Source organism: Laccaria bicolor, genomic scaffold (assembly GCF_000143565.1).
Source record: "Laccaria bicolor S238N-H82 LACBIscaffold_16 genomic scaffold, whole genome shotgun sequence".
Classification (NCBI taxonomy): domain Eukaryota; kingdom Fungi; phylum Basidiomycota; class Agaricomycetes; order Agaricales; family Hydnangiaceae; genus Laccaria; species Laccaria bicolor.
The window spans coordinates 250,207-263,367 of record NW_001889887.1 but is presented as its reverse complement, the minus strand read 5'-3'; the positions used below and the strand labels follow the sequence as shown (position 1 = coordinate 263,367).

At 43.3% G+C, this 13,161-nt stretch overlaps 1 protein-coding gene across 1 annotated transcript; it reads right to left on the bottom strand.

Moving 5' to 3' along the window:
- Positions 1-935: 935 nt before the first annotated feature.
- On the bottom strand, positions 936-1,806 carry LACBIDRAFT_328287 (uncharacterized protein; the record flags this gene model as incomplete). The annotated part of the gene is made up of 2 exons (XM_001882259.1): positions 936-1,168; positions 1,458-1,806. 2 exons carry the CDS (start codon positions 1,804-1,806, stop codon positions 936-938), a joined length of 582 nt encoding a protein of 193 aa, XP_001882294.1.
- Between the last annotated feature and the right edge of the window lie 11,355 nt (positions 1,807-13,161).

Here is a 13,161-nt window from a genome sequence, read left to right as displayed (position 1 = left end):
GATGTCACCTAACCCACCCTAAAGTGCCTTGTATATATAGTGCTTCAGCTTCTTTCGTGTCTCTTTTGCTTTCCTTCTCCACTCCCCTCCTCCCATCTTGCCATATTTATGCCGTAGCTACACCCCCTTGTATTAGTTACCCCCCCACGACCCCCCACCCCTTGTATATACTTGTTCTTACTTACATTTCGAATATTTCATTAATTTAAAATGACATTCCCCCATAAAAATACAAAACTAAATACAAAAAGCTCCCCAGGCAATAAAATACCTTCAGATTTCTTTTTTTCAAAGCCAATTGGATCTCTCAATCAAATCTCGGTCGTTCTTGGCGATCTTTTTTCTAAATTTAGATCTACTTCTCATCTACACAGCAGGTCTAAGAAAGTAGCTTGAGCCAGCTTTGAGTCAGCTAAAAGCCGAGCCGAGCCACTTAAGGAAATTTAGCTGGCTTACATCAGCCGGCTCTCGGCTAGCTGAGCCGCGGCAACACTAGTGCTGGGCAGAAATGAAATACCAAAATATGGCAATGAAAAATAGTCCTGGGCAGAAATGAAATACGAAAAATATTGCAATGAAAAATAGTGCTAGGCAAAAATGAAATACCAAAATATTGCAATGAAAAATAGTGCTAGGCAGAAATGAAATATCAAAAATATTGCAATGAAAAATAGTGCTAGGCAGAAATGAAATACCAAAATATTGCAATGAAAAATAGTGCTGGGCAGAAATGAAATAAAGTGGGGGAAAAAAATCAAATGAAATCCTGGGGAGGAATGAAATAGAAATGAAATTGCAATGATATAAAGCCTTGGGAAGAAATGAGATGCATTTCATAAGGTTTGCCTTATGTATTTCATTTCATAAAAAGCTAGGCAATGATCAAATTGCTGTGCAGGCAATTGACTGTAGTTTATCATAAAAAGTGGTAGGGACTAGTGATCCGAGGTCTTGATGTCTGTGGAATGGACAGTAACATCTTCCTCCAGTTCTTCTTGCCAGGCCTCCATTTCCTCAGGCCAGAGTTTTTCTGGGGTGGGTTCCATATCATCATCCTCTTGTTCTGAATCATTACCAGAATCGTCTTCTGCAGCACCCCTTTCTGTTGATTCAGATTCAGGGATGGAGGGTCCAATGGAGACATGCCGACTGACTGAACCATCGTTGTCTGAAATGGTGTGTATCTCCCTCAACAATTTGCACAGATCCATCAGACTCTACAGATGATATGCTTCGGTCAGAGACTCAACGGACTCATGGTATGGTAGAACTGGACATTCCGATGGAAAGAAATGCATCCAGTGTTGTTTGATCATTGAATGACTTGGAATAGCGTTGTCTTGTGTGCAGAGACTTGCTCATGACATCTGGCCCTTTAATATATTGTTTGGACCAGACTGAATGATTCTTGGGTGAGCATCTGATGGAGTTTTATAATCAGATTATGGACTACTCACCTTTCTTTGGCCTCAATTTATAGGGAATCCAGTCGAGATCCTTCTGATCTCCATTGATCTCACAAGATAGTGCCGCCAACTTTTTTCCAAGCACCTCACTCATTAAACCTTTCCACTCATCATCAGACTCAAAGTCAGAGTTCATGTCATCCTCCTTCTCACTACTGGCATTGTCCTTCACATCTAGGTGATTCCGATCATTGGCATATCCACTATCCACATCCTCAACAGATTGATCTACTTGCTCTGCCACCTCAGAAATGGATTCAAGTAGCTCAGCAGTGTGGGGAGCTTGATTCCAGAGACCACTTATATTTCTTTTCTTCTTCACTGGGCGTCCATGACCCATTTTGTGACTTTTTTTGTGAGGGAATGGCCTGCTTGAATTTTACAACACTTCAGGCACAAACTCTATTTATTGAAAGCTATTCAAAAATGAATTTTCCGAGATTTTATCTATTTTATTTCAAAGTGCCAATATTTTTGGCCACTTTTTTGTTGAAAGTCCAGCTACGAAAATTCTGCTCATACAAATCAGTTAATCAGGTCCAGTTGTCTATACTAAAAGGGTTTTTTTGAGGTTTGTGTAGGGGTGGTGTCTTCCAAAATTGGGCGATTAAATTGGATGCCTTTGTTTGTCTGCAACTGTAGAGGTCCTTGACACCTCCAATTATGAGCCATTCACTGTCAGGTAAAACCAGAAATGCAATGACCACAGGATGTAGATCACAGAAAGTATACATACCTCCAGGATGAGAGAACAATCATAAAGTGTGAGTTGTAGAGGTAAGTGCCACTGTTGAGACGTCGTGGTTGACACACGGAAAGTAGTAGTAGTGGAGAATAATCACCAGAGGTAATCATAGAAGTACACACCACTCGATGAGACATTGTGCTTGACACACAGAAAGTAGTAGTAGTGGAGAATAATCACCAGAGGTAATCATAGAAGTACACACCACTAGGGACTAGCATGGTTTCAGTAATACCACAGATTTTACCAGACTTTAGTTACTGGTAACATTCGGTATGGAACTGTGGAATTTATGGAAATCCATGGTTTTCCGGAACTGCCAAGCCGACTAAAGGAGTTTAATAGGGTTACAAAGCATGACTAGTCCAAATAAATAATTGTATACAAATTTATTAAGGATCAAGATGCACTTCATCGTTTCGCCTGTCCTCAGCTTTGCTTGCATCATATTTAAGAAAATTCAAGGTCATAATGACTCCAGATACTGCAAAGTATAAAGCCAAATCCATTTGGCATTTTTGTACCTGCTGTAAATTGAAAACCAGCTCTGCTCCATGGGGTTTGAGTTTTTGGCTTGAGGGACAAGCCAGGCCTGCACAAAGCTTGGGGCCTAGGCCTAATTTGAATAATAAAAATAAGGGTAAAAGATGTCTAAATGACAATCAAGAGTCTATCATTTCTCCAGAACAGAAAAACAGTATAAAGTACAGGGGGGCAACACAATATTTTAGCTGTGAAGTCAGGAATGCTCAAAAGGCTTGGTAGTACCGGTAACCACAGTAACTGTGCCATACCATATTTGGTAAAACCATGCTAATCCCTACACACCACTCCAAGGATGGTGGAATTATTATGGCCAACACACAGAAAGTAGAAGTAGCAGAGAACAACAACAAGAAATGATCATAGAAGTCAAGACATCATGTTCGACACACAGAAAGTAGTAGTAGTGGAGAACAACCACCAGAGGTGATCATAGAAGTATGAGCCACTCCCAAGATGGTCAAGTCATCATGCTTGACAACACAGAAAGTAGTAGTGATAGAAGGGAACAAATATCAGAGGCAAATCATAGAAGTACACGCCACTCCCAAGACGGTCAAGTCATTGTGCTCGACAACACAGAAAGTAGTAGTAGTAGTAGAGAACAAATGCCAGAAGCAATTGTAGAAGTATGCGCAACTCCCAGGACGGTCGAGTCATCATGCTTGACACACAGAAAGTAGTAGTAGTTGAGAACGACCACCAGAGGTGATTGTAGAAGTATGCGCCACTCCCAAGACAGTCAAGTTTTAACAAAGGGACAGAGTGTCCAAGGTAACACATACATTGTACAAATACCCCAATCATGACAATCACGAAAAGTACTAGAAAACATCTCCACACACGAAGCGCAAAGGAAATGTGTAAAAGGAGACAAGAAAGTGGATGGGGAAGATATGGAAGTGGTGACTCACCTTAGCTGGTTATGCCTCAAGCTTCTATGGGAAGGTTAGTGGTCCTGACAAGAGAGCAAGATACCAAACTCACAAACAACCAGATGTTGAACTTGTGGTGACCACTGGAAATGAATCACCAATGAAATATTGGCAAGACACCAAACTCAAGAACAATAAGACATTGAACTCATGGACAGGTAACACACATGCATGCAAATACCCCAAGGCCACAAGAGAGAACCGGATTCATGCACAAAACACAAAGAATCTGCATAAAGGCAAGTAGAAGGGGTAGGGCTTGAAAGTCCGGTCCAGTCTGGTTTTTTGGCCCAAAACAAAAAGACCGAGACCAAGACCGGTCCACACAATTCCTAAAACCTCAAAAGACCGGACCAGGACTGGAAAAGACCAAGACTGCAGTCTTTTTCAGTCTTTGGACCGGTCTTGGTCCAAACTGGTTACAACCAGTTCAAGACCGGTTTTTCAACGTAATATGCAATAGATATTGCAATTGTGAGTCGGTAAATTTATTAACATTCTTCGTAGCTTCTAAACGAGTGCAAGAACGTTAAATTACGTTAAGAATTGATGTATATACAAAAATACTAAGGTACATCTGCTATTTTCATGAAATATTTTACAGTTTTGTATGTATCTTTGTCAGTTTTTGTCCTAAAAATATGATATTAGGTGCATTTTGAAGGGTTATTTTGTACCTACAAAAGACCGGTCTTAACCGACAAGACTGGTCCATGTCAACCGGTTTTTTTGCGGTCTTGTGATCTCAAATCTGAAAGACCAAGACTGCAGGTCTGGTCTTTTGCAGTCTTGGTCCGGTCCAGTTGCAGTCTTTTTGCAGTCTTGAGACTGGACTTCCAAGCACTAAGAAGGGGGAAGTAAGAAAGTATGGAATGCACCAGGATCACCGAAGTATGTGCTGAGCAGCATGACTGTCTTCATTGAACTTCGAGACACAGAAAACTGCAAGATCGCTCTCGTTCCGTGTAGGTCTTGCAAGTTGCTATTGGCCTTGCTTGGTGTGAATTCATGGCAGAAGGATGCAGTGGGCAAAGCTCAAAACTTTCATCCTTAGCTAAGTGAGGAATTCACAAAGCATCAAGAGCAAGATCCTGACATGCGGAGTGATGAGAAGAGCTTTGAGCTCGTTGTCACTCATGTTGGGCATGCTTGTTTGTACTTGTCTAAAACCAAGTACACCAGCAGTCAGGATCTTGTTCTGCTGCTTCCGTTATCTTATCCTTAGATGTGCTTGCCCTCGTGCCTTGGACTTGCACATTGCAGACTTTTACAGTTCAACTCTGTATTTCCCCCATTGATATTATGTAAGCTGGCCAAATCAGGTTTGTGAACATTTATATCTCCCTCAATTTTGAATATTTTGCCAAATGGTCTAACAGTTGAGGACATTCTGTATTTCGAGAGTCCGAACTGCCACCAATCCACCAATCCACCTGTCCACCCAAGGCAGCATTGTCACATGTACATCTTTTGGTATTTAGTGCCAGAATAAAATCTACTTGTGGAGAACTATCACAACTGTTGGCGACCACATCAGTAGAATCACATGCTCTTTCACTTTCACTTTTGGCCTCTTTCACTTTCACATAGTGTTTGATAGTTCAGTTCAGTCCAGTTTTTTGCCCTGAAAACGCGCAATCGTGGACCACAACCGGTCCAGGACCGACCCAGATATTGAGGGAACTGAACCGAACCACCTAGGACCGGTCTTTTGCGGTCCATGATACCAGTCCAGACCGATCCAGACCAGTTTTTTTGCATATAATTTATTATACCAATATAAACCATTTGTATCTCAACCACTATTACTCTGAAAAATAAACAGGTTATATAAAATAGTAAAGCATATAAATACCCGTCATTCTACCAATTTTCAAGAGATTTAATGAAGATTTGACATAGCTATGACTGAAACTGAATTACATCTCCTAGAGACTCAGGTAAAATATGGATTTGGTTATATCTTTCTCAATTCTTAACCGTTTTTGATGAAACAAAAACCCAATAAAAAGCAATAAACGTGGTTACAAGGCTATGTAATGCACGTGACCGTTTAACCGGTTGCAACCGATTAAAACCGGTCTTTGAATGGTTTTAAAAGATTTTCAAAATGAGGCAACTGGCAACTGGACCAACCCCAAATTGGGGCAACTGCAACCGAAAAAAAGACCAGACCATGGTCTGGTTCAGTTCGGTCCACTGGTTTTTTGCGGTCATATGGACTGAACCTTTAAACACTACTTTCACAAGCACTTTTACTTTCTCTTTTGGCCTCTTTCACTTTCATGACGCTTTCATTTCCACTTTGAGACCTCTTTGTGATAGCTTTCTGGCTTTCAACAGCTTTCACCTCTTTAGGAATTTAGACAGTGGATCAACATATATGTTAGAAGGCTATTTCGTGTGCATGATGATCTACATACTTATTAACGTAGAAAGAGGGAGGAATCTAAGGATTTTGAAAAGTCAAAATTGTGCCTGTGATGGTCAAATGTCCTCCTCGGCTTTATCAATGCCTAAGTAATAACCCTCATTCCAACACTCCTGGTGTCTCTCCTATGCCCTTGTCCGCATCCAAAAAGCCCTGAGAGCCACCAAACACAAGAGGGTGGGTTATGCCCTATGAGAGGCAGCATGGTGCAAATGACCCTGCCTGCTAGCGATGTGGTGGTCCCAGCCATCATGGGGTTGAGCCAAGGGGCTCCCACCGGCGAAGTCCGAAACCCTCAACCCGGGTGGGTCGGCTCCTCTGATGTCCAAATTGGGCGCACTCAGGGCTCCCGCATAACAGGAAGGATGGCCCAGATCAAACATGGTTTCTCACGTAGATACATTGATAGATTTTGATAGATAACAATTCTCAATCCTTACACCCCACTTACACCTCTCTCCCTTGCTTGAAAATGCCGCACACACCAAAGATCTATAATGCTACACTCAAAGAGCCTGCAGAAAGTGTGGAGTTTCATCTTGAAACAGGTGAATCAAAGAACTACGGTGTATATCAAGAGGTTGGAACTGCAAAACACCTTGTCAGGTGTGATATTTGTGGGTTATTCCTTCCTCTCAAGGGCAGATCTGCCATATTACTGCAACAACATTGTGGAAAGGGATGGTAACAACACATATAAGCAAAAAAGAAGAAACTCAATTGGGAGAATCCCTGGCTCTCACACCAATGAGTACAGAGACAGCTACAACATTTTGGATAGTGATGGAATAGCTGTGATTATAGAGGAAGAAGAAGGTGGCAGTAGTGATGCTGAAGAAGAGGGAGATGGAAATGAGACAGTCTGTATAGATATAAAAGGAACACAACAATATGAGGACAGACAGTCATGCAAACATGGCCTGTCAACTGTATCAGTGGCATCATTCACATCCACAACAAGGGATGAATCTCCAAAAAAGAAGCATCATGGGGCTGCTGAATAGTCATACAATGTATTAGATAGAGTTGTTATAGGCTGATGACTGCAGAAAAATAAGAAACTCAATGTATTCTATCTATCTATCCGCGTGAGAAACTGTGTTTGATCTGGGCCATCCTTCCTGTTATGGGGAGCCCTGAGTGCGCCCAATTTGGACATCAGAGGAACTGACCCACCCGGGTTGAGGGTTTCGGACTTCGCCGGTGGGAGCCCCTTGGGTTGAGCATGGAGTGTTTAAGAGATCAGATATGCACTAACACTGGTCGAGGGTGGGCAGCTGAATAAGTTGTTGGCTTTATTGGTGGGATTTGAAAGTGAGGACAAAATATTTGTGAAGTCTGTTAGAACTCTGACATCATGTGACAATGTTGAATTCTATCCCTTGAACATCGCACCGCTCTCCCTTCCTATTCTTCCTCATTCATGGTCGACGTTGTCCACTCTTGGGGTATAATGTCTGTCTTTTTGTAAGTTCTCTTCCTTGTCTCGACAAACACTCCCACTTACGATCAGTTTGAAACACAGCTGTCTCTTGCATGCCAACCAGCCAACCTTCATAGCAACGCTACAGGGGGCACCATAATGCCAGTCCACAAAGCTCACCACCCACCACAACTGCCACAACTACTCCCCCCCCTGACAACATGCTGTCCTCAAGGGTTATCGCTATTGCCAGAGGGCTTACACAGGCTTCGTTGGCGAGCCTATTGAGGGCTTGGTAAGGCTTTCTTTGTTACCTCTGCTGAACAACATCCTTATACCACTCATATCTGTAAGCGGTCCCTAGAATGCACAAAGGACCACCTAAGCCAAAAGGCAGAATAACTGAGAAGTTGTATTCTCAGCCAGTGCATCCTATATATGATACAGTATGGGAACTGTAGTAATCATGCCATGATTACACCCTCCCTATCTCTGGAACTTTGCCCCCTCGTACAGACCTGGTCCCAATCCCATAGTCCTGGAGTTCCTCATGGGGTTTCCAAAGTGGGAGTGCTCATATAGGCCACCCCAAGGGTCTACCCCCTTGCAACTAACAGTATTCATTCCCACGGTCCCACAGCCAGCTTTGCCATGGGCCAGGATTGAACCTGCAGCCGAAACTTCTCAGTTAATGTAAGTGGTCCCTAGAATGCACAAAGGACCACCTAAGCCAAAAGGCAGAATAACTGAGAAGTTATATTCTCAGCCAGTGCATCCTATATATGATACAGTATGGGAACTGTAGTAATCATGCCATGATTACAATATCAGAGATTTCCCAGTCGTCAACATCTGGATTGGAGCTCGGTAGTACAGGAATGGGCACAGGCATGCTGGAAGTTGACAAGTGTTTCATGCCATGGCGAGTCGCAGGATCTAGGTGGTGAGGGAATGCAGATACGGTATGCTGTGTTTCCTTTCTCTTTCTTCTCTTAGCCCATCATTCCCACATGGAGCCTGTGATGTTTCTCCTAGGGCTGCGCACCGCTGCCGAACTTACGATGTACGGCCGTGAATATACAGCCCCCGCACCGTATCATGTGCCTCAGTGAAAGTCATCTATCGGTACGGCGACAGTATGGTATATAACCGACAAGAATAATAGTTGACAGTCAGAAACGGCTGTTGTTGGTGTTTTAATTTCAAATGTTATCAACAGTCTCCTGCGGTTGACAAATCATCATTCGTTCCTTGTTTTCAATGGGACGTGCCTACAGATACCCGTCGCATCATTGTCTTTCATCCCATAGGAACCTGTCACAGCACTACTTCTTACTTTTTCACTCTTTCTGTACACTATGCCATGAATGAAAAGGCTTCTTTTCATCGTAATCAAGTTTGTGAATTCTGCATGCCCCAGGCGATTCTTTCAAAGGTTTGTACACTTATGCCCCCTCATAATATTTTATGTGCATTTCAAATTCTAACAATCCTTGTGGCTGACAACAGTGATTTCTTGATATATTGCAGCTTGCAATTTCACCATGAAACATGGGGAAATGTGCCTGTGAGCTCCATATTTATATGGTATGTTTTCAGAGGAGACACTATGCACTCTTTTCCACAATGCCTACAGAACTCGGATGTGCTATGGACACATCTGGTCAACTCAAAGACACCGACGACATAGATTGGTACCACTCTGAATCAGACAGCCGCTCTCTTCCACGTCTTGCTGCATCCACTTTGCCTGCTGTGATAACAGGTCAATTTCTTTTTTTATTCTTGAACAATGTCTGATTCCAGCACTTCAGATGGTTGACGAAGTGGTTGAGGGGCGAAAATGGCTGACTATATTGCAGCTGAGGCCTTAGATTCTGACGGCGAGCCGATCCTGCCAAAGCAACCTCGAGCGGCAAATCGTGCCAAACACTCTTGCAAGCCCCGCGCAAAGAAATTTAAGCTGGATACTGGTGTTGAGAGCGATGACGAGGATGACAACTTCATGATGGGTTCATCGGATTCAGAGTCCAGCGACGGCTCTATTGAAGTTGAAGCAGTTTCGAATGCAGAGGTACATCGCTTTTGTTTCCACTGGCTTTTTTACTCATCAACAATTGTCAGCTTGCCTCTGTCCTTCTCTCAAAGACTCTCCCAATGACGGGCCACGGATCTGGAACAACAAAACGAAAGCGTACCGCCCCAACCATTATCGAGGTTGAGGAAGAGGACAGTCGACGTCGAGTTTCTGAACGCTCACCGAGTCCAAATGATGAAAACACTATTTTGGAAGAGATCCGACCTTTGGATCAAGTAGGACCATCATCCGGTAACAAGACGAAGAGTAAAGTATGTTCGTGTTAGATTTTCTTGTATGATTGACTAATAAACAACCCATTTAGTCTGCAACAAAGAATCCCATATACTATTTCTATAAAAGCGTTGCCCGTGGTGCTGATGGGGGGGTTGGGAACCCTGGCGACAAACATTTCCAGTGCTGCCACGGTAATCGCAAAATTTTCACTCTCAAGAAAACCGGAAAATAAAACCTCACATGTAAGTAACATAATTGCGACACATCGCTGTAGCCTAACTCTGTTGTTTTTAGCCATGGTAAACAACTTAAAAGCATGCTCGCCAAGCATGTTCCAGCTCTTCGTTGCGTTGAAAGAGAGGCCTTCCGATCAACTTATTACTGAGGACAAAATCCGAATCGCTTCCGGCGAAAAGGTCCTCGACCCTGGAAAATCCAAGGAGTTCTTCAAGAACCTCAAGACAGCTTCTGAAAACATTCGCGCTGCATTCGAAAAGCAGGCTGTCAATGCTGCCATAAGTCATTTGATACTTTTATTTGTTGTTTAAAAGTCGCTTATAATTCATAGGATCCTTGGGATCAAGGAAAATTTGAGCAGCTCCTTGCTGAATGGATCATAGTCTGTGACCAGCCATTCGAAGAGGTCGATAGGCCCAAGCTTCGTGAGCTCTTAACATACACCCACCATCCCGCTCCCACCCTCCAAATTCCACACCGCGACACTATTAAACATCGAGTAATGGAGATGGGTGAAGAGAGTATGGAGTCCACCAAGCCAATGTTCAAGGTAAGAATCAATGTTTCAATTCTGAATGGAATATGTCTCATAATGTCATCAGGATGAGGTCCCCGGAAAGATCAGCCTCTCGCTCAACGCTTGGACATCCAGTAATAACTACGCTTTTCTTGCCATCGTCGCCCATTATGTAAATAAGGAAGGAAAGCTAGGTAACTAATAATTCCTGTCATTATTCTTACAGAGTATTTACATACTTAAAGAAGAATTGCTCATTGATTTTCGAGAGCTTGTTGGTGAACACTCAGGTGAAAACATGGCAGAAGTCGTATGGGAGACATTAAAACGATATGGAATTGAAGACTGTGTGAGTAATTTTTCAATTAAAAGTTCACGAGAAATGAACTGTTAATTTTGCACACAGATTTTTGCATTTATGCTTGACAATGCTTCAAACAATGATACTATGGTCAAAGGAATTGAGTCCCAAGCAGCCAAAGAGGGTATCCATCTCAACGTGGCTTGGGCCCGTCTTTGTTGCATGCCACACACTATCCATCTTGCCACCATCAAGGTTCATCTCATCAATTATTTGTAGTTTATGATACTGAAGCTCATGTTACCTTGCAGTTACTTGAGGCAATCAGGGCCATCTCCAAGATGGAAGCCCAAAAGGCCACATCCAGAAGTGGCAATTATCAAGATTCCACAACAGCACCTCTCAGTCATTCTCACGATGACGACGCTGCTGCGCAAGATGACGGAGACCAAGAGGAGGAGGTTAGTTTATCCCCTGATGCATCAGGCAATATATTGCCTGCCGTTGAAAAGGTGAGTCGATTGTTTACATAGCTTAAGTCTTGAGCTGATGATATTTTGAGCTTCGTAAAGTCATCCGTGCAATTCGTTCCAGCCCTCAGCGGAAGCAGGCATGGTTCAAGCAACTTGAAGACTCATTTCGGGGCAAGAACGGTGTTGAGCGACAACGTGCATTGATGCTTATCTTAGATGTTAAAACTCGTTGGTCTTCAACACATCAAATGCTGCATACGTCAACTTCTGTATTCTTCTTTTGTTGGTCATTACTCAGTAGTCATGTAGGACGTGCCTTAGACTTTGCAAAGGAAATCGATGAGTTCGTTGGGTGCCACCAAGATCTCCGTGCATTGGAGCTCAATGCTGCTGACTGGTCAGCCATACGTCTTGTTGCAGGCTGGCTCAAGGTCTTTCGTTCAGCTACTACTGACATGTCCAAGACAAAGGAGCCCATGCTCTCCACTGTCCATGCCATTTTCTGTGGATTACAAGACCATGTTCACCAAGCGTTGGCAGAGCTTCCTGACTCTGCACCACATCAATTGAGAAACGGCTTGATTGAGGCTCACAAAAAACTCAGTGACTACTATTATCGTTCGGATGAGTCCCCATATTATACTTGGGCTTCTTGTATGCTTTATTCCTTCCTCTACTTCGTTTTTTCTTTCTGAAATTTGACCTTTATTTCCAGTACTTGATCCTCGGATCATGTATGTAGGGCTTAGAAGAGACTGCGCTTTGGACCCCACACTTCTTGCTGATTTGAACAACACGGAGGATCAATTGAAGTCATTTTTCAACAAAAACTACGCAAATCGGACTCGTCGAACCCCCGTTCAATCATCGCGATCAAGTTCATCCATTCCTTCAGCCAGTGGTAGTGCCCCCCACTCACCCGAAAAGGTAAATTTGACATCGCGCTACCAAAAGGAAGACCAGGTAGTCGTCAACGAGCTGGATGAGTTTTACAAGTTAACACGCAAAGACTTTGATACCTGCAAACCCCTGGAATGGTGGCTTGGGAGACAGTCACAATTTCCTAACCTCTATCGCCTCGTGCGCGACCTTTTCTCAATTCCAGGTATGTTCATCAATGTTTTTAAGTTCATTTTCAATCACTCACCAGTACCACAGGTTCTGCAGTTGCCGTTGAACGTATATTTTCTGGGGGGCGTGATACTATCTCTCTACGACGTGCCAGCCTCATTCCAGATACCATCAGAGTGCTGATGTTGGTCAAAAATCGCCTCAGGCTTGCATGCGTCAACCTTACAAAGAAAGATCAACGCTAATATATACCTCCAGTAGCTAGTGTTAATTAAATTACTTTTCTTTCCTTGTAAGCCACCGAACACAGCCGTTTACGGTCGTGTTCTGCACTGACCATACTGCAGTTGGCTTGCAGATTACCTGACAGTAACGGTTTCGGTGTACCTGACGCTGTCATGCAACCGAATGCATACGGCCGTATACCGTTACAGTATGGTGCGCACCCCTAGTTTCTCCCTCCTACACATCCCTGCCATTCTCCCCTGGTGATTTCCATCCCTCGTCTTGTCACACACCCCTCTTCTACCTTTTTCCGAGCTCTAGTCCAGAACTAATACCCATCCCAGGCTGCTATTCATGCTCACATCCAACACAGTTCACATGAAGGTGCTTCCCAGCCCCCATATACCCAACCATCACACATAGGTTTGTCCTCCTCATTTGTGATTTGGTTTGAAAGGTGGTTCTGAGTAGTGTTTGAAA